Source organism: Cherax quadricarinatus, chromosome 86 (genome assembly GCF_038502225.1).
Source record: "Cherax quadricarinatus isolate ZL_2023a chromosome 86, ASM3850222v1, whole genome shotgun sequence".
In the NCBI taxonomy this organism is placed as follows: domain Eukaryota; kingdom Metazoa; phylum Arthropoda; class Malacostraca; order Decapoda; family Parastacidae; genus Cherax; species Cherax quadricarinatus.
In genome coordinates, this window is record NC_091377.1 from 9,923,961 (window position 1) to 9,945,436 (window position 21,476).

Consider the following 21,476-nt stretch of genomic DNA (forward strand, 5'->3'; position numbering starts at 1 on the left):
TGAGCAGTTGCTGTCTACCAACCTACTACCTAGACACATTACTTACCTTAAAATATTTTCATACTTAGCTTATAGTGAATGGTGAATATATTTATTGTAGGAAGTCCGAATAAATAAAGAATATGTTTAATTGAAAACCACTGCATCAACGAAGTGCTACACAGTGAAATGCTGTAAAGAAGGTCCTGCTTGTATTATTGTATCTACAGGGAAGCTCTAAGCCTGTAGGAGTCACATAAATTCTTACAATTCTTAAAAAATGAAAACACTTTCACCATCATTCACACTGTCAATATGACAATTCAGATGTCACTCCAAACAGCCAATATCCCAAACCCCTCCTTTACAGTGCAGGCATTGTACTTCCCACCTCCAGGACTCAAATCCAGCTAACCGGTTTCCCTGAATCTCTTCACAAGATATTACCCTCCTGACACTCCAACAGTTCGTCAAGTCCCAAAAGCCATTCATCACCATTCACTCTTATCTAACACACTCGCATGTCTTCTGTATATCCAAGCCCCTTGCACATAAAACCTCTTTTACCCCCTCCCTGCATCCTTTCCTGGGACTTCTCCTACCCCCTCCTTTCCTCCACTACAGATTTACACACACACTGAGTCATCCTATTTTGCTCCATCCTCTCTAAATGACTAAACCCCCTCTACATCCACTCCTCAGCCCTCTGAGGAGTGGATGTAGAGTGCTTTTAGTAACCCCACACCTCCTAATTTCCACTTCACGAATTCTCTGCATAATATTTACATCTCACATTGCCCTTAGACACGACATCTCCATTGCCTCCAGCCGCCTCCTCTCTGCAACATTCACAACCCATGCTTTACACCCATATACAAGTATTGGTAATCTTTCTTTCTTCTTTCAACAAACCGGCCGTATCCCACCGAGGCAGGGTGGCCCAAAAAGAAAAACAAAAGTTTCTCTTTAAATTTAGTAATTTATACAGGAGAAGGGGTTACTAGCCCCCTTGCTCCCGGTATTTTAGTCGCCTCTTACAACACGCATGGCTTACGGAGGAAGAATTCTGTTCCACTTCCCCATGGAGAATATATATATACATGTATATATTTTTTTTTTTTTTTTCAACAAGTCGGCCGTCTCCCACCGAGGCAGATAATAATTATTGCAATTGTAGTCTTAAGTTAGCCTAAAGCTTGCCAAAAATGCTCTGCATAACCATGGACTTTCTGCATGCACAACCAAATGTCACTCATCTTTGTACAGACATTGTATCATGTGGAAATAAATATCTTTATCTTTGAAAACTTAGGATCATCAGTGTTCTGAGGTGGGGTGATACAGTATCAGCAAAATAGCATCTCATATCTGCTGTAACTTCTCTCCAGATAGCAGGAACACTTTCAGTGTCTGATGTTAGCTTTGCAATCTTTGATTTTTTCTTCTTCAAAGGGAACATTAATCTCCACTCAAAGAAGGTTCATTAACACTGGTGAGGGACTCTTGAGGCAGGGAATTGGGCCTGTCTGCCTTTCCTGAGATCAAACCTGATTGCTTCTCATTCTCACCATAGGCACCTGACTGTATATATTAGGTACAAGGAAAATATTTGAAGTCTATGGGCCTAATCTGCACACTACTGTAACAACTAACTGGAGTGAAAAATGCAGGAAGATGAGTAATATAAACCCAGTGTAAAGCAGGTTTGTCATAAGCATAGTTAGAGAACAGTGTGTCAGCATCTTTGGTTCTCCCATAAATGCAATAACATAATAATAAGATTACAGGTACAACATCGATTTTCTGGACCTTTGGTTCCGAAACCTTTCCGGATTACTGATTTTTCTGCCTTTAGAGAGTGCAGTATTCCTTGGTCTTGGGTTAGATAAGTGACATACAGTTTGGTTGTAAATACACTGCCGCAGGAATTTCAAGTTCCTGCTCGTAAATTTGTATGGTTCCAGACCTGTACTTCACTTAATCTACCAACATTTTCACAAGTTTCACTATTATCCTGATTCATCTTTATCCTTAATGGTGATGAGCCCACTGGTATTTGATGGTGACTTTAACCCCTAAACGGTCCAAACGTATATATGCGTTCTTACCGCTAGCGCCCCTAACATATATATACGTTTTATTTTTCCTGCCTCCAAATTTGGCACGATTGACCCGAGATGCCTAGTCAGCATAGAATGGGTCTTAACACTCGGTGTGCACCATATTAAAAAGTCTGGGACCACTTAGTACCTTGTGGGAGCGCCAGTTATACTGAGCGCCACCTAGAGCAAACAATGCGGCAAACACCAAGGATTCATTGATGTAATGTCATATTAACACTCCCCTTTTAAAAGGAAAGTGATGTTAACCCCAAGTTTAGGGTCTGTCTATCTCTGTCTGTCTCTGTCTATCTGTCTATGTCACAGGTACACACAAATATAATTTTTTTTTTTTTTTTTTTTTTTTTTTTCCAACAAGTCGGCCGTCTCCCACCGAGGCAGGGTGACCCAAAAAAGAAAGAAAATCCCCAAAAAGAAAATACTTTCATCATCATTCAACACTTTCACCACACTCACACATTATCACTGTTTTTGCAGAGGTGCTCAGAATACAACAGTCTAGAAGCATACACATATAAAGATACACAACATACCCCTCCAAACTGCCAATATCCCAAAACCCTCCTTTAAAGTGCAGGCATTGTACTTCCTATTTCCAGGACTCAAGTCCGACTATATGAAAATAACCGGTTTCCCTGAATCCCTTCACTAAATATTACCCTGCTCACACTCCAACAGATCGTCAGGTCTCAAGTACCATTCGTCTCCATTCACTCCTATCTAACATGCTCATGCACGCTTGCTGGAAGTCCAAGCCTCTTGCCAACAAAACCTCCTTTACCCCCTCTCTCCAACCCTTTCGAGGACGACCCCTACCCCGCCTTCCTTCCCCTATAGATTTATATGCTTTCCATGTCATTCTACTTTGATCCATTCTCTCTAAATGACCAAACCACCTCAACAACCCCTCTTCTGCCCTCTGACTAATACTTTTATTAACTCCACACCTTTTCCTAATTTCCACACTCCGAATTTTCTGCATAATATTTAAACTACACATTGCCCTTAAACAGGACATCTCCACTGCCTCCAACCGTCTCCTCGCTGCTGCATTTACCACCCAAGCTTCACACCCATATAAGAGTGTTGGTACTACTATACTTTCAATTAATTACCTAGGATAACCTAAAAAATCTGAAGTGTTATACTGTGCTTGTAGATATAATGCATAAGAATACCTGTTGGTTAACAGTTGCTCTTCCTGAGACAGAGACAGACAGAGAGAAGCTGAGAGGCAGAAAAAGACAAGCAGACAGAGACAAAGAGACAGATAATCAGAGACAGAGATACAGCTCATCAAATGTCACCCCTTATCTCTGCACCCTCGCTGGCACCCATCAAATGTCATCCCCCATCTCATCACTGCCTTCCCAGATACTTGTCACTGACACTTGTCTTACACATTGCTTCAAGGGAACTTCTTCCTCCTTATTCTTCTTCTATGCTCCCATGTATCCAAAACATTTCTGGGACCTATAAATACTTGGCATATATTCCTAGACAATATTAAATGACCAAGGCAGGTGTAAATGTCTACCTGTCAATGTGTTTGTGACAATTTGAGTACAATTTCAGTACCTAATATTAGTGTCAGAACAAAGACTATGACTTAAGAAATCGTAATGACACGATTGCAAATAAACCATACCCCCGGCCGGGATTGAACCCGCGGTCATAGAGTCTCAAAACTCCAGCCCGTCGCGCTAGCCACTAGACCAGCTAGCCACAATAAGATTCATCCAACTAGGTATATTTCTACACCATAGGAAAGTTAGCACAGGCACCTCTGTGACCACAAATGCAAGTTTTTACAGACGAATCTCCAGCTAGCGTGGCCGTGACGAACTCTAGCTCAAGTCCCTTCACTGCCGTCAACATGACTTAAGAAATCGTAATGACACGATTGCAAATAAACCATACCCCCGGCCGGGATTGAACCCGCGGTCATAGAGTCTCAAAACTCCAGCCCGTCGCGCTAGCCACTAGACCAGCTAGCCACAATAAGATTCATCCAACTAGGTATATTTCTACACCATAGGAAAGTTAGCACAGGCACCTCTGTGACCACAAATGCAAGTTTTTACAGACGAATCTCCAGCTAGCGTGGCCGTGACGAACTCTAGCTCAAGTCCCTTCACTGCCGTCAACATGACTTAAGAAATCGTAATGACACGATTGCAAATAAACCATACCCCCGGCCGGGATTGAACCCGCGGTCATAGAGTCTCAAAACTCCAGCCCGTCGCGCTAGCCACTAACTTTCCTATGGTGTAGAAATATACCTAGTTGGATGAATCTTATTGTGGCTAGCTGGTCTAGTGGCTAGCGCGACGGGCTGGAGTTTTGAGACTCTATGACCGCGGGTTCAATCCCGGCCGGGGGTATGGTTTATTTGCAATCGTGTCATTACGATTTCTTAAGTCATGTTGACGGCAGTGAAGGGACTTGAGCTAGAGTTCGTCACGGCCACGCTAGCTGGAGATTCGTCTGTAAAAACTTGCATTTGTGGTCACAGAGGTGCCTGTGCTAACTTTCCTATGGTGTAGAAATATACCTAGTTGGATGAATCTTATTGTGGCTAGCTGGTCTAGTGGCTAGCGCGACGGGCTGGAGTTTTGAGACTCTATGACCGCGGGTTCAATCCCGGCCGGGGGTATGGTTTATTTGCAATCGTGTCATTACGATTTCTTAAGTCATGTTGACGGCAGTGAAGGGACTTGAGCTAGAGTTCGTCACGGCCACGCTAGCTGGAGATTCGTCTGTAAAAACTTGCATTTGTGGTCACAGAGGTGCCTGTGCTAACTTTCCTATGGTGTAGAAATATACCTAGTTGGATGAATCTTATTGTGGCTAGCTGGTCTAGTGGCTAGCGCGACGGGCTGGAGTTTTGAGACTCTATGACCGCGGGTTCAATCCCGGCCGGGGGTATGGTTTAACAAAGACTAGTTATGAAATGACAAGAAGTAAAATAAATTGTAATTATCAGAACATAAAAATTATATAAAATAATATAAAAATATTATGCAGAAAATTCGGTGTGGAAATTAGGAGAAGGTGTGGAGTTAATAGAAGTATTAGTCAGAGGGCTGAAGAGGGGTTGTTGAGGTGGTTTGGTCATTTAGAGAGAATGGATCAAAGTAGGATGACATGGAGAGCATTTAAATTTGTAGGGGAAGGAAGGCGGGGTAGGGGTCATCCTCGAAAAGGTTGGAAGGAAGGGGTAAGGGAAGTTTTGTAGGTGAGGGGCTTGGACTTCCAGCAGGCGTGCATGAGCGTGTTCGATAGGAGTGAATGGAGACGAATGGTATTTGGGACTTGACGATCTGTTGGAGTGTGAGCAGGGTAATATTTAGTGAAGGGATTCAGGGAAACCGTGTATTTTTATATAGTCGGACTTGAGTCCTGGAAATGGGAAGTACAATGCCTGCACTCTAAAGGAGGGGTTCGGGATATTGATGGTTTGGAGGGATATGTTGTGTTCTGAGCACCTCTTGAAAAACAGTGATTATGTGTGAGTGAGGTGAAAGTGTTGAATGATGATGAAAGTATATTCTTTTTGGGGATTTTCTTTCTTTTGGGTCACCCTGCCTCGGTGGGAGATGGCCGACTTGTTTAAAAAAAAAAAAAATGAGAAAAATGGTATATCGGCAACACTTCTGCAAGCAGCAGGACTGGATGTTGCCATCAGGTGAGCATTACGTACCAACTTTGCAGCCTCATATCTCAGTAAGTACTGACCTTAATTTTTTTATTTTAATCCTGTGACATTTAGAAAAATTTTCTCTTTATTTCAATGAAAAAAACAAAATTTATTTTTCAAAATATTTGGGGCACTGGGTGAGAGAACGTATATATACATTTGGACCATTTAGGGGTTAAAATGTGATTCTCCATGGGAAAGCGGAGGGGAATTTTTCCTCCATAAGCCATGCGTGTTGTAAAAGGCAACTAAATTGCCAGAAGAAAGAAGTTAGTAACCCCTTCTCCTGTATAAATTACTTCTTTTAGGGCCACCATGCCTTGGGATACAACCACTGTGTAAAAAAAAAAACCATATGATTATTGACCTAAGTGATAAAATTTATGGTTATTACCCTCTCTTACCACACCCCCTCAAGAGTGGTGCCTTCATGCTGAGGGACTCTTAAGGAATTGTAATTATCCCCCCCTTCCTTGGATAAAACCTGAATGCCTCCCATTCCCCAGATGTTGTATGACACCCTGTGGATTTAGCACTTCCCCTTAATTAAAACAAATATCAAACTTTCAGGAAATTTCTTGCCTCTGAAAAATAAATGGAAATATTGTACCTTATGTTCTATTTACCAGGTTGTTGTTCTTTCAAGTGAATTTCCATTCATGCTAAAAAAAAAAATTCAAATTGTAAAATTCATCATAAAACCCAATTTTCAGCCTCAAGAAATAAAGTCATCAGGTTGGGTTTACCAACCTTGCCTGGTGACTCAGTTGGTGAAGAATTACCGCTCTCACCCAGACATCTTCCATGTTCCATCCAGACTCTTTTATCATAACACACTTCAGGCTTGTGCTGACACCAAGGTGAGAACACATATTGTCATATTTATCCTACAGTGAAAGAATATATTTAGAACTTTTTTTTTGTATAACAGAATGTGATCACTAAATCTTTTAAATATTATTTAAAACATTGAAAAAATATTGAACCCCTTCATGCTCCTATTTAATTGTAATGTACGGTTATGATTCAGTTTCAGAAGTTTAAATTAACAGTACAATTTTGATATTCATGGAGGATAAATGTGTTCCTGAGGTCACCATGAATGTCGATTTATTAATAATGTTGATAAGGAAGGTGGGGATATTTTCAGTTTTGAATTGTTGTGTCAACATCCCTCTGGCAAGACAGTGATGGTGTGAGTGATGGCAAAAGTGTTTTTTTTTTTTTCTTTTTTTTTGCAGGGGGGGGGGTCACCCTACTTCAGTGGGAGATGGCGAGTTTGTTAAAAAACATGATCACATGATTGAAAAAACTATGTGTAAATGAATGCTCAGTAAAATTTATGCATGTGACATTAGTTGCTTACAAGTAACATAGCTGTCACACTTTGGGAATAGTTGTTCACCCACATCCTAGCCTGTGACTAGACTTCCTTCATGACTGCCTGATCAGTCAAGATATTGCCATTACAACCTGGCTGATTTGGCACTGCTGCAAGAATTCATACAGTTTTCTCTTGTAAGGTTTGGCCAACAATACAGACATTTCTTATATCTTCCAGTAGAAGGATGAAGAGTCATGGACTACAGTTGTGCTTACCCATCCCTTAAATAATCTTAAAATCACCTTTTCATCTCCTCTATTTCCACTAGCCTACCCCAGTGTTGATGCTTGTCATGATGGTTCTTTCTCTTTCCCTATCTACTTGAAATTCTGCACTTCACCTCGCCACATTCACAAGGCTCCCATCACTTTTTTTCTTTTTCATACACTGGCTGCCTCCTGCAGACACAACTGTACTATCACAGTTAAGATGTCCCTCCAAACTGCTACATACTCACCCCTCCTTTAGAGTGCAGGTATTGTACTTCCCACCTCCAAGTGGGGTCACAAAAATCGTTGGCCTCCACTCCAATTTAACATGCTCTCACAATCCTGTTACTCTCGTCCATCTGTAATTTAATTGAATCTACCTTTCGTTTTTATCATTTATCATATCTTGATTTGTTATATTTTCTTATGTTTTATTTTATATATTCTGGAATTGAAAAGAGAGGTACCTGATTATATATACCAGGTACAAGGAAAATATTTGATGGCAATGTCCCTAATCTGCACACTACCATAACTTAATGGGGTGAAACATGCAGAAAGAAGTGTAAAATAAACCCAGTGTAAAGCAGGTTTATCATGGGTACAGTTAGAGAACTGTGTGTCAGCATTCATGGTCTGTGACTCTTCATTTTGTTACCAGTATATATGAGAAACATTGCTGGGATGAGGATAAAAGTTTTCAAGAGAAAACTCTACCACTGCCTGCGATAAGTGTGTGATCAGCCAGGTTGTGATGGCTCTGTGGCCTGCTGGCAGCAGCAGCAGCAGCAGCATAGTTGATAAAGAAGTCTGTCCACAGGCCAGGCTGTAAGGGTATAACCTTCACAACTGGTCATTGGTATGTCTTTATCCCTTTGTTTATTTGTGCAGCTTCCAATTCTTTCATTATTTTTCTCTTGTTTTTCATTCATTCTTGTTTACTAGCTCATTTAATTTTTACCCTACTAATCTTGATGACACTATTTTTACATATTTTTTCTTTTCATATTATTTGCTTTGAAATCTTCAAAATCAGATTTGCTCTGTTGCTTTTTACCTTCTTACATAGTGTGTGTTTTACCAAGATTTTAGATGTAAGTTGAGACCTACATCTAAAATTGACTTATTTCATTAGTATATTTTATTCTTTGAAGAGCTAAATGTAAGGTTATAACTTTCTTGTAATGCAAAAATTCTAGAATTATCCCTCAAAATGTCTTCCTATATAGGCACTGGAATATGGCATCAAGGCTATGTTAGGCAAGGAACATGTTACATTGAACCTCTAGAAAAACCTTAACGTAACCACTGGTAAATATCCCTTGACCACCACTTAAACCAAACCTGTCAACTACAGTGAAAAGCAGGATTTTGCACTGAGTTATTTTCTTTGTGGTTTAAGCATTTGCATTATTTGTCCATCAGCACTATGCACTCCAGGGATAGCATCGCTTTCTGCCACACAGTCAACAATTTACAAGATCACACATACATACTGATAAATAAGGGAGGGGGTAAAGCAAGTATTTTGTGCAAGGGACTTGGGCATCCAGCAGGCATGTATGAGCATGTTAGATAGGAGTGAGTGGAGACAAATGGTTTTTGGGACCTGATGAACTGTTAGACTGTGAGCATGGTAACATTTTGTAGAGGGATTCAGGGAAACCGGTTAGCTGGACTTGAGTCCTGGAGGTAGAAAGTACAGTGCCTGCACTCTAAAGGAGAGGTGAGGACATTTGCTGTTTGGAGGACATCTGAACTGTCATATCTGTGCACCTCTGGTAAGACAGTTATAGTGTGACTCATGGTGAAAGTACAGTTCCTGCTCTCTAAAAGAGGGTTTTGGGATATTTGCTGTTTAGAAGATCTCAACTGTCATATCTGCACACCTATGGCAAGACAGTGATTGGTAAATAATGGTGAAAGTGTTTTTTTTCGGGTCACCCCGCCTCGGTGGGAGACAATCAGTGTGTTAAAAGATATTCAGCTTGCATTGCTGCATGTTTATTAACAAGCATTGTTACTTGGCAGATGACTGAGCAGCTCCTGAAATGGAACAAGCTGCCTTCCTCCTCATGTCCTCTTCTCTTCCATGGTGTCATTGGAAACAACCTTCAGGAAGGAGACTCCCCATCTTGGTTCAATGCAGCTGAAGCTTTTCAGGTTATTTTCTGATTTTTTTTTTATATGTACAATACTTAGTTATCACTTAATACAGGATGTGAAACATAGGTCTCATGATATTTATGTACCAAGTTATTTAAACTAATGTTGGTCTGTGAAAGATAAGGTGTACCATAGAATAGGTGAAGAGTAAAAGAAAAAAATGGTGTGTTGTGGCATCCGAGGAAAGAAAGAAATTTATCTTTTTTTTTTAATACACTGGCCGTCTCCCACCAAGAGACCCTTTCATAAAGTTTTTATTCTTTTTGCATTTAGTAATTTATGCAGAAGGGGTTACTAGCCTTTTCCTCCCGGCATTTTAGTCGCCTCTTATGGCACGCATGACTTACAGAGTAAAGATTCTTCTCCATTCCCACTGGAGAAGAAATTTGTCTATATAGGCAAAATAAGGGGAATGTACTAGAGTATAATGCTGCTGTAACTTTTATATGGGTATGAAGCATTATGGCTCAGAAGAAGCTGAAGGCTGTGGAGATGTCATGTTTGAGAGCAATGTGTGGTTTTAATATTATGTAGTAAATTCAGAGCACTGAAAATATAAGATTGTGTGGTTATCAGAGCCACAAATTAGAGAGGTGAGGAGGGGTTGTTGAGTTTGAGCATTTACAGTGGAGCAAAATATGATGACAGAGGGTATATAAATTTTGGATGGAAAGTGAGGGTAAGGGTCATCCCTGGAAAGGTTGGAATGAGAGGAGTAAAGTATTTTTTTCAGTGCTAAGGACTTGAACATCCAGCAGGCTTGTGTGAACATGTTAGATCAGAGTTGAGTGGAGACAAAAGGGTTTTTATGGCTTTACATGCTGTTTTAATGTGAAATATGAAGTGATTCAGGGAACCTGGATAGCTGGACTGCACTTTTGGAAGTAGAAAGTGTAGTGGCTGCACTGTGGAAGAAGGGTAGGGGTGTAGCAGTTGTAGAGTAATCTGATTGTAATGTCAGCACGCTTTTGGAAAGACATTAGCTGAATGAATGATGCATTTACTTTGAGTCACCCTGTCATAGTGAGAAATGGCTATTGAGTGAAAAAAAAAATATTTGAAGTGTATTCAGATAGGTGTAGAATATGTAAATATTAGATTCCTATCAATATTTTTAAACATTTCAACTGATCTGGAAAATTGTGTACTGTATATTACAGAATTATATTCAGTTCACAAAAAAAAGAAAAAAAAACCAGTTATACTTGCTTTTGCTAAAACTACTTGTAGGTGCATATCTGGCTTCATTAATTTTAGAATATCATTTTGTTTCAGGTTGTGCGGTACACAAAGAGCCTTATTATATTTGGTGTGAAGCCACAGGATATAGGCATTATCACTCCATATAGGAAGCAAGTAAGTTGATGCTTTAAATATGTAGCAAAAGAAAACTCAGTTGTGTTTTAGGATAAGTGAGAAGGTTTGTTACTCAAACTTATACTTTTATGAATGGTTAGTTGGTTGGGAAGTACATAGTCACAGAATTGGGACTCTTGAATCCTGACTTTATTAAGATCCAAAATTTAATTAGAATTTGTAAAGGGTTTTTAACCCAGGAGGTTAGTCACCCAGGATAACCCCAGAAAGTCAGTGCATCATTGAGGACTGTCTTATTTCCACTGGGGTCCTTTAACTTTGTCCTCCCCAGGATGTGGTCCACACGAGTCAACTAGTTAATATTTCATATGAAATTTAAAAAAATATTCAGTATGTAGAAACAGCCCCTTCAGTCTAGGAGTAATATCCTGGTTCTTCCTTTTTTATATCTCTACAGCCTCTCTCTACACATGCTCTTTAACCCTTTCACTGTTGAGACCCCTGCTCACAAAGTTGCTCTCAGTGTCGAAGAATTTAAAAAAAAAAATCTTATGAAATGATAGAGAATTTTTTCCCAATAGTAATGACACCAAAAGTACAAAATTTGATGGAAAACTTACAGAATTACGCTCTTGCGAAGTTAGTGGTCTCGGCGATATTTACGCATCAGCAATTTCACCCACTTTGAGCCCTATTTTTGGCCAATTCTATTGTTCCAGTCAACCAAACTCATAGCTATTTCGATAGAACTCCTTTTGTTCTACTGATTAAGTACCAGACACCCCCCATTTACCGATTGCAACTATCATGAGTCGGCCCCTCTTATATTACGCTTGCTTTCCATTTTGAATTTTTTATTTACAAAAAATAGAAGATTTACTGTTATACAGACTACTACATTATTATAAAAATGGTATAAATAATACAAGCACATTTGCAAAAGCATATTAGACCCACCAGTTGACGTGTATTGGACGCAGGACGTGATGTGTTTACTTTGAACATCGGCAAAAATCGAACATTTCCGCTACTTTGAGCTCAATTTCAAGGTACTTTTAGTCCGTAAACCATTCAGAATCATCTTTATTTCTGTAATACATGTGTATCTTCTGTTCTGTCAAATGTAATCAAGAAAACGAGAATACTAATATAAATAATTATGGGGAATCAAATACAAAATGGGAATTGACACAGTTACTTTTTGCTGATGATACTATGCTTATGGGAGATTCTAAAGAAAAGTTGCAAAGGTTGGTGGATGAGTTTGGGAGTGTGTGTAAAGGTAGAAAGTTGAAAGTGAACATAGAAAAGAGTAAGATGATGAGGGTATCAAATTATTTAGATAAAGAAAAATTGGGTATAAAATGTGAGGGGAGGAGTATGGAAGAAGTGAATGTTTTCAGATATTTGGGAGTTGACATGTCAGCATATGGATGCATGAAGGATGAGGTTAACCATAGAATTGATGAAGGAAAAATGGTGAGTGGTGCATTGAGGTATATGTGGAGACAAAAATCATTATCCATGGAGGTAAAGAAGGGAATGTTTGAAAGTATAGTGGCACCAACACTCTTATATGGGTGTGAAGCTTGGGTTGTAAATGCTGCAGCGAGGAGGCGGCTGGAGGCAGTGGAGATGTCCTGTCTAAGGGCAATGTGTGGTGTAAATATTATGCAGAGAATTTGGAGTGTGGAAATTAGGAGAAGGTGTGGAGTTAATAAAAGTATTAGTCAGAGGGCTGAAGAGGGGTTGTTGAGGTGGTTTGGTCATTTAGAGAGAATGGATCGAAGTAGAATGATATGGAGAGCGTATAAATCTGTAGTAGGTAGTAGGTTGGTAGACAGCAACCACCCAGGGAGGTACTACCGTCCTGCCAAGTGAGTGTAAAACGAAGCCTGTGATTGTTTTACATGATGGTAGGATTGCTGATGTCTTTTGTCTGTCTCATAAATATGCAAGATTACAGGCATGTCTTGCTACTTCTACTTACACTTAGGTCACACTACACATACATGTACACATTTATTTATACACACTCATCTGAGTTTTCTTTGATTTTATCTTAATAGTTCTTGGTCTTATTAATTTTCCTTTTATATCCATGGGGAAGTGGAATAAGAATCTTTCCTCCGTAAGCCATGCGTGTTGTAAAAGTCAACTAAAATGCCGGGAACAATGGGCTAGTAACCCCTTTTCCTGTAAAGATTACTAAAAAGAATAAGAAGAAGAAAATTGTCAAAGTGGGAAGTCTGAATGTGCGTGGATGTTGTGCAGATGATAAGAAAGAGATGATTGTGGATGTTATGAATGAGAAGAAGCTGGATGTCCTGGCTTTAAGTGAAACAAAGCTGAAGGGGGTGGGAGAGTTTCAGTGGAGAGGAATAAATGGGATTAGGTCAGGGGTTTCAAATAGAGTTAGAGCTAAAGAAGGAGTAGCAATAATGTTGAAGGATAAGCTATGGCAGGAAAAGAGGGACTATAAATGTATTAATTCAAGGATTATGTGGAGTAAAATAAAGATTGGATGTGAAAAGTGGGTTATAATAAGCGTGTATGCACCTGGAGAAGAGAGAAGTGTAGAGGAGAGAGAGAGATTTTGGGAAATGTTGAGTGAATGCGTGGGGAGTTTTGAATCAAGTGTGAGAGTAATGGTGGTTGGGGATTTTAATGCTAAAGTGGGTAAAAATGTTATGGAGGGAGTAGTAGGTAAATTTGGGGTGCCAGGGGTAAATGTAAATGGGGAGCCTTTAATTGAGCTATGTGTAGAAAGAAATTTGGTAATAAGTAATACATATTTTATGAAAAAGAGGATAAATAAATATACAAGGTATGATGTAGCACGTAATGAAAGTAGTTTATTAGATTATGTATTGGTGGATAAAAGGTTGATGGGTAGGCTCCAGGATGTACATGTTTATAGAGGGGCAACTGATATATCGGATCATTATTTAGTTGTAGCTACAGTTAGAGTAAGAGGTAGATGGGAAAAGAGGAAGGTGGCAACAACAAGTAAGAGGGAAGTGAAAGTGTATAAACTAAGGGAGGAGGAAGTTCGGGTGAGATATAAGCGACTATTGGCAGAAAGGTGGGCTAGTGCAAAGATGAGTAGTGGGGGGGTTGAAGAGGGTTGGAATAGTTTTAAAAATGCAGTATTAGAATGTGGGGCAGAAGTTTGTGGTTATAGGAGGGTGGGGGCAGGAGGAAAGAGGAGTGATTGGTGGAATGATGAAGTAAAGGGTGTGATAAAAGAGAAAAAGGTAGCTTATGAGAGGTTTTTACAAAGCAGAAGTGTTATAAGAAGAGCAGAGTATATGGAGAGTAAAAGAAAGGTAAAGAGAGTGGTGAGAGAGTGCAAAAGGAGAGCAGATGATAGAGTGGGAGAGGCACTGTCAAGAAATTTTAATGAAAATAAGAAAAAATTTTGGAGTGAGTTAAACAAGTTAAGAAAGCCTAGGGAAAATATGGATTTGTCAGTTAAAAACAGAGTAGGGGAGTTAGTAGATGGGGAGATGGAGGTATTGGGTAGATGGCGAGAATATTTTGAGGAACTTTTAAATGTTAAGGAAGAAACAGAGGCAGTAATTTCATGCACTGGTCAGGGAGGTATACCATCTTTTAGGAGTGAAGAAGAGCAGAATGTAAGTGTGGGGGAGGTACGTGAGGCATTACGTAAAATGAAAGGGGGTAAAGCAGCTGGAACTGATGGGATCATGACAGAAATGTTAAAAGCAGGGGGGGATATAGTGTTGGAGTGGTTGGTACTTTTGTTTAATAAATGTATGAAAGAGGGGAAGGTACCTAGGGATTGGCAGAGAGCATGTATAGTCCCTTTATATAAAGGGAAAGGGGACAAAAGAGACTGTAAAAATTATAGAGGAATAAGCTTACTGAGTATACCAGGAAAAGTGTACGGTAGGGTTATAATTGAAAGAATTAGAGGTAAGACAGAATGTAGGATTGCGGATGAGCAAGGAGGTTTTAGAGTGGGTAGGGGATGTGTAGATCAGGTGTTTACATTGAAGCATATATGTGAACAGTATTTAGATAAAGATAGGGAAGTTTTTATTGCATTTATGGATTTAGAAAAGGCATATGATAGAGTGGATAGAGGAGCAATGTGGCAGATGTTGCAAGTATATGGAATAGGTGGTAAGTTATTAAATGCTGTAAAGAGTTTTTATGAGGATAGTGAGGCTCAGGTTAGGGTGTGTAGAAGAGAGGGAGACTACTTCCCGGTAAAAGTAGGTCTTAGACAGGGATGTGTAATGTCACCATGGTTGTTTAATATATTTATAGATGGGGTTGTAAAGGAAGTAAATGCTAGGGTGTTTGGGAGAGGGGTGGGATTAAATTATGGGGAATCAAATTCAAAATGGGAATTGACACAGTTACTTTTTGCTGATGATACTGTGCTTATGGGAGATTCTAAAGAAAAATTGCAAAGGTTAGTGGATGAGTTTGGGAATGTGTGTAAAGGTAGAAAGTTGAAAGTGAACATAGAAAAGAGTAAGGTGATGAGGGTGTCAAATGATTTAGATAAAGAAAAATTGGATATCAAATTGGGGAGGAGGAGTATGGAAGAAGTGAATGTTTTCAGATACTTGGGAGTTGACGTGTCGGCGGATGGATTTATGAAGGATGAGGTTAATCATAGAATTGATGAGGGAAAAAAGGTGAGTGGTGCGTTGAGGTATATGTGGAGTCAAAAAACGTTATCTATGGAGGCAAAGAAGGGAATGTATGAAAGTATAGTAGTACCAACACTCTTATATGGGTGTGAAGCTTGGGTGGTAAATGCAGCAGCGAGGAGACGGTTGGAGGCAGCGGAGATGTCCTGTTTAAGGGCAATGTGTGGTGTAAATATTATGCAGAAAATTCGGAGTGTGGAAATTAGGAGAAGGTGTGGAGTTAATAAAAGTATTAGTCAGAGGGCAGAAGAGGGGTTGTTGAGGTGGTTTGGTCATTTAGAGAGAATGGATCACAGTAGAATGACATGGAAAGCATATAAATCTATAGGGGAAGGAAGGCGGGGTAGGGGTCGTCCTCGAAAGGGTTGGAGAGAGGGGGTAAAGGAGGTTTTGTGGGTAAGGGGCTTGGACTTCCAGCAAGCGTGCGTGAGCGTGTTAGATAGGAGTGAATGGAGACGAATGGTACTTGGGACCTGACGATCTGTTGGAGTGTGAGCAGGGTAATATTTAGTGAAGGGATTCAGGGAAACCGGTTATTTTCATATAGTCGGACTTGAGTCCTGGAAATGGGAAGTACAATGCCTGCACTTTAAAGGAGGGGTTTGGGATATTGGCAGTTTGGAGGGATATGTTGTGTATCTTTATATGTTTATGCTTCTAGACTGTTGTATTCTGAGCACCTCTGCAAAAACAGTGATAATGTGCGAGTGTGGTGAAAGTGTTGAATGATGATGAAAGTATTTTCTTTTTGGGGATTTTCTTTCTTTTTTGGGTCACCCTGCCTCGGTGGGAGACGGCCGACTTGTTGAAAAAAAAAAAAAAAAAAAAATAAATCTGTAGGGGAAGGAAGGCAGGGTAGGGGTCATCCTCGAAAAGGTTGGAGGAAGGGGGTAAAGGAGGTTTTGTGGGTGAGGGGCTTGAACTTCCAGCAAGCATGCGTGAGCGTGTTAGATAGGAGTGAATGGAGACGAATGGTATTTGGGACCTGATGAGCTGTTGGAGTGTGAGCAGGGTAATATTTAGTGAAGGGATTCAGAGAAACCGGTTATTTTTATACAGCTGGACTTGAGTACTGGAAATGGGAAGTATAGTGCCTGCACTCTAAAGGAGGTGTTTGGGATATTGGCAGTTTGGAGGGATATGTTGTGTATCTTTATACATACAGTATATGCTTCTAAGCTGTTGTGTTCTGGGCACCTCTGCAAAAACAGTGATTATGTATGAGTGAGGTGAAAGTGTTGAATGATGATGAAAGTATTTTCTTTTTGGGTCACCCTGCCTCGGTGGGAGACGGCCAACTTGTTAAAAAAAAAAACATAAATACACCGCAAAGTTGGTGTTTTAGACCAAAAACACAATCCGTTTTTTTTTTTTCTCATGCACTGCATGCTGCAGGATTTTTTTATACTGCACACACTGACCACTCAGACCCTTTTTCTCATATGTAGACCTACCAGCTTTCTCCCGCAAGGTTGAAAACCACTAGAATTTTGGTGTAGTATTACTTGACCAACACTAGCTTGCAAGCCGTAATATTACGGGACTGACAGTGAAAGGGTTAATGTCTTGAGTATTTTGTATGTCATGATCATTTCTTCCCTGTTTCTCTTCTCTTGCTGTGTTGTTAGCTTGAGTTCCTCAAATGTCTCTTTATATTGAAATTGCCACATTATATTTTATGGTTCCTGTTAAATCTTAATACAGTGGACCCCTGCTTTACGATCAGCTCCCACTGCGGCCAATTATGTAAGTGTATTTATGTAAGTGCGTTTGTACATGTATGTTTGGGGGTCTGAAATGGACTAATCTAATTCACAATATTCCTTATGGGAACAAATTCGTTCAGTAATGGCACCTGAACATACTTCTGGAATGAAATAATATCGTAAGCCGGGGGTCCACTGTATATGCAGATTTTATTAGAATGATTTTATTGTATTTACTAATGTTTATTAACAATTTGAGGGTCTGTGCTGTAGTTCTACAGCTCTGAAGCCAGGGTCAGTACCATAGTTCTATGCCATGAGCTCAGCTCACTCAGATAAGCTGTGAGCAGTAAATTTGGGTCTAGATATGAGAGAATGCATTTTTGTGGTAAGTGTGTACCTTATAAAAAGAATCCTGCAGCATGCAGTGCATAACGAGGAAAAAAACTGCGACTGTTTTTTGGATTAAAACAGCAACTTTGTGGTATATTTTCGTATAGTTTTATGGTTGTATTCACAGTTTCTTGGTCTCAGTTGATAGAATGGTAAATATATTACAGAAATAGAGATGATTTTGATGGGTTTTTGAACTGAAAAAAGCTTGAAATTAAGTTCAAAGTAGTATAAAATATCTATCTCCATCTGTCTGTCTGTATCTATCTGTCTGTATGTATCTGTCTCTGTATCTTTCTCTGTCTATCTCTGTCTCTATCTCACAGGTACACATAAATACAACTATACATAATGTAAATTACCTAGAATAACCCCAAAAATCCAGACAAATTGCTATACTGTGCTTGTAGATATAATGCATAATAAGCATAACTGGCAAGTAATACGCATTTTCACTTGTTCAGGAATCAGACGTGACTACTCTGCATCGTGTGTACTACCTGTTGGTTCATGAGTCGCTCTCTCTGAGACAGAGAGAGAGAGAGAGACAGGCAGAGAGACAAGCAGACAGAGACAGAAAGACAGATAAGCAGAGACAGAGATAAACAGAGAGCTGGACAGACATACTCAAACAGATATGTTTGTGTGACAGTAAAAACAAATAAAGCCAAGGCAGTGCATGATCATCAAATGTCACTCCACTACTGCACTGTCAGCATTGGAGTGACATTTATCTTACACCATGCTTCAAGGGGTTTCATATATACTCCTGCATGTCCAAAACATTGCTGGGACCTATAAATACTGTGTATATATTTCTAGATCACTTTCTAGTTGTAGCTACACTGAGAGTAAAAGGTAGATGGGATACAAGGAGAATAGAAGCATCAGGGAAGAGAGAGGTGAAGGTTTATAAACTAAAAGAGGAGGCAGTTAGGGTAAGATATAAACAGCTATTGGAGGATAGATGGGCTAATGAGAGCATAGGCAATGGGGTCGAAGAGGTATGGGGTAGGTTTAAAAATGTAGTGTTAGAGTGTTCAGCAGAAGTTTGTGGTTACAGGAAAGTGGGTGCAGGAGGGAAGAGGAGCGATTGGTGGAATGATGATGTAAAGAGAGTAGTAAGGGAGAAAAAGTTAGCATATGAGAAGTTTTTACAAAGTAGAAGTGATGCAAGGAGGGAAGAGTATATGGAGAAAAAGAGAGAAGTTAAGAGAGTGGTGAAGCAATGTAAAAAGAGAGCAAATGAGAGAGTGGGTGAGATGTTATCAACAAATTTTGTTGAAAATAAGAAAAAGTTTTGGAGTGAGATTAACAAGTTAAGAAAGCCTAGAGAACAAATGGATTTGTCAGTTAAAAATAGGAGAGGAGAGTTATTAAATGGAGAGTTAGAGGTATTGGGAAGATGGAAGGAATATTTTGAGGAATTGTTAAATGTTGATGAAGATAGGGAAGCTGTGATTTCGTGTATAGGGCAAGGAGGAATAACATCTTGTAGGAGTGAGGAAGAGCCAGTTGTGAGTGTGGGGAAAGTTCGTGAGGCAGTAGGTAAAATGAAAGGGGGTAAGGCAGCCGGGATTGATGGGATAAAGATAGAAATGTTAAAAGCAGGTGGGGATATAGTTTTGGAGTGGTTGGTGCAATTATTTAATAAATGTATGGAAGAGGGTAAGGTACCTAGGGATTGGCAGAGAGCATGCATAGTTCCTTTGTATAAAGGCAAAGGGGATAAAAGAGAGTGCAAAAATTATAGGGGGATAAGTCTGTTGAGTGTACCTGGTAAAGTGTATGGTAGAGTTATAATTGAAAGAATTAAGAGTAAGACGGAGAATAGGATAGCAGATGAACAAGGAGGCTTTAGGAAAGGTAGGGGGTGTGTGGACCAGGTGTTTACAGTGAAACATATAAGTGAACAGTATTTAGATAAGGCTAAAGAGGTCTTTGTGGCATTTATGGATTTGGAAAAGGCGTATGACAGGGTGGATAGGGGGGCAATGTGGCAGATGTTGCAAGTGTATGGTGTAGGAGGTAGGTTACTGAAAGCAGTGAAGAGTTTTTACGAGGATAGTGAGGCTCAAGTTAGAGTATGTAGGAAAGAGGGAAATTTTTTCCCAGTAAAAGTAGGCCTTAGACAAGGATGTGTGATGTCACCGTGGTTGTTTAATATATTTATAGATGGGGTTGTAAGAGAAGTAAATGCGAGGGTCTTGGCAAGAGGCGTGGAGTTAAAAGATAAAGAATCACACACAAAGTGGGAGTTGTCACAGCTGCTCTTTGCTGATGACACTGTGCTCTTGGGAGATTCTGAAGAGAAGTTGCAGAGATTGGTGGATGAATTTGGTAGGGTGTGCAAAAGAAGAAAATTAAAGGTGAATACAGGAAAGAGTAAGGTTATGAGGATAACAAAAAGATTAGGTGATGAAAGATTGAATATCAGATTGGAAGGAGAGAGTATGGAGGAGGTGAACGTATTCAGATATTTGGGAGTGGACGTGTCAGCGGATGGGTCTATGAAAGATGAGGTGAATCATAGAATTGATGAGGGAAAAAGAGTGAGTGGTGCACTTAGGAGTCTGTGGAGACAAAGAACTTTGTCCTTGGAGGCAAAGAGGGGAATGTATGAGAGTATAGTTTTACCAACGCTCTTATATGGGTGTGAAGCGTGGGTGATGAATGTTGCAGCGAGGAGAAGGCTGGAGGCAGTGGAGATGTCATGTCTGAGGGCAATGTGTGGTGTGAATATAATGCAGAGAATTCGTAGTTTGGAAGTTAGGAGGAGGTGCGGGATTACCAAAACTGTTGTCCAGAGGGCTGAGGAAGGGTTGTTGAGGTGGTTCGGACATGTAGAGAGAATGGAGCGAAACAGAATGACTTCAAGAGTGTATCAGTCTGTAGTGGAAGGAAGGCGGGGTAGGGGTCGGCCTAGGAAGGGTTGGAGGGAGGGGGTAAAGGAGGTTTTGTGTGCGAGGGGCTTGGACTTCCAGCAGGCATGCGTGAGCGTGTTTGATAGGAGTGAATGGAGACAAATGGTTTTTAATACTTGACGTGCTGTTGGAGTGTGAGCAAAGTAACATTTATGAAGGGATTCAGGGAAACCGGCAGGCCGGACTTGAGTCCTGGAGATGGGAAGTACAGTGCCTGCACTCTGAAGGAGGGGTGTTAATGTTGCAGTTTAAAAACTGTAGTGTAAAGCACCCTTCTGGCAAGACAGTGATGGAGTGAATGATGGTGAAAGTTTTTCTTTTTCGGGCCACCCTGCCTTGGTGGGAATCGGCTGGTGTGATAATAAAAAAAATAAAAATATTTCTAGACTAAGGTAGGTGAAAATGTTCACCTGTCGCTGTGTTGGTGGCTATTTGATTACTATTTCAGTACCTAATATTAGTGTCAGAACAAAGATTGGCTATGAAATCACAAGAACTACTACAAATTGTAATTATCAGAACATAAAATTTATATTAATAAAAATAAGAAAATGAGAAAAAAAGGTACATCAGCAACACTTCTGCAAGCGGCAGCACTTCATGTTGCCGTCAGGTGAACGACATGCATCATCTTTGCGGCCTTATATCTCCAAAAGTACTGACTCTAAAAAATTTTTTTTAGGTTATTACATGTAAAAAATGCCCTCCTTTTTTTTTTTCCAAAATATTTGGAGCGCTGGGCGAGAGAACATAGATCTACATTTGGACAATAAAGTGGTTAAATGTTAAGTAATATATGCATGAGAAGGCAAAATCTTGTGTTTGACATCCTGTAATTTATTGTTTAATAAAAATCCTCTAATGACAAGGTAATATTCATCACAGTTTTC

At 39.9% G+C, this 21,476-nt stretch overlaps 1 protein-coding gene across 1 annotated transcript in view; it reads left to right on the forward strand.

The window, feature by feature from the left end:
• LOC128703008 (uncharacterized) overlaps positions 1–21,476 on the forward strand; it is a 76,866-nt gene that overhangs the window by 43,806 nt on the left and 11,584 nt on the right. The window contains exons 12-14 of the mRNA XM_070103623.1: positions 6,513–6,659; positions 9,424–9,555; positions 10,834–10,914. Of these exons, the coding sequence (XP_069959724.1) occupies positions 6,513–6,659; positions 9,424–9,555; positions 10,834–10,914 (360 nt within the window). The remainder of the gene's footprint in view (positions 1–6,512; positions 6,660–9,423; positions 9,556–10,833; positions 10,915–21,476) is intronic.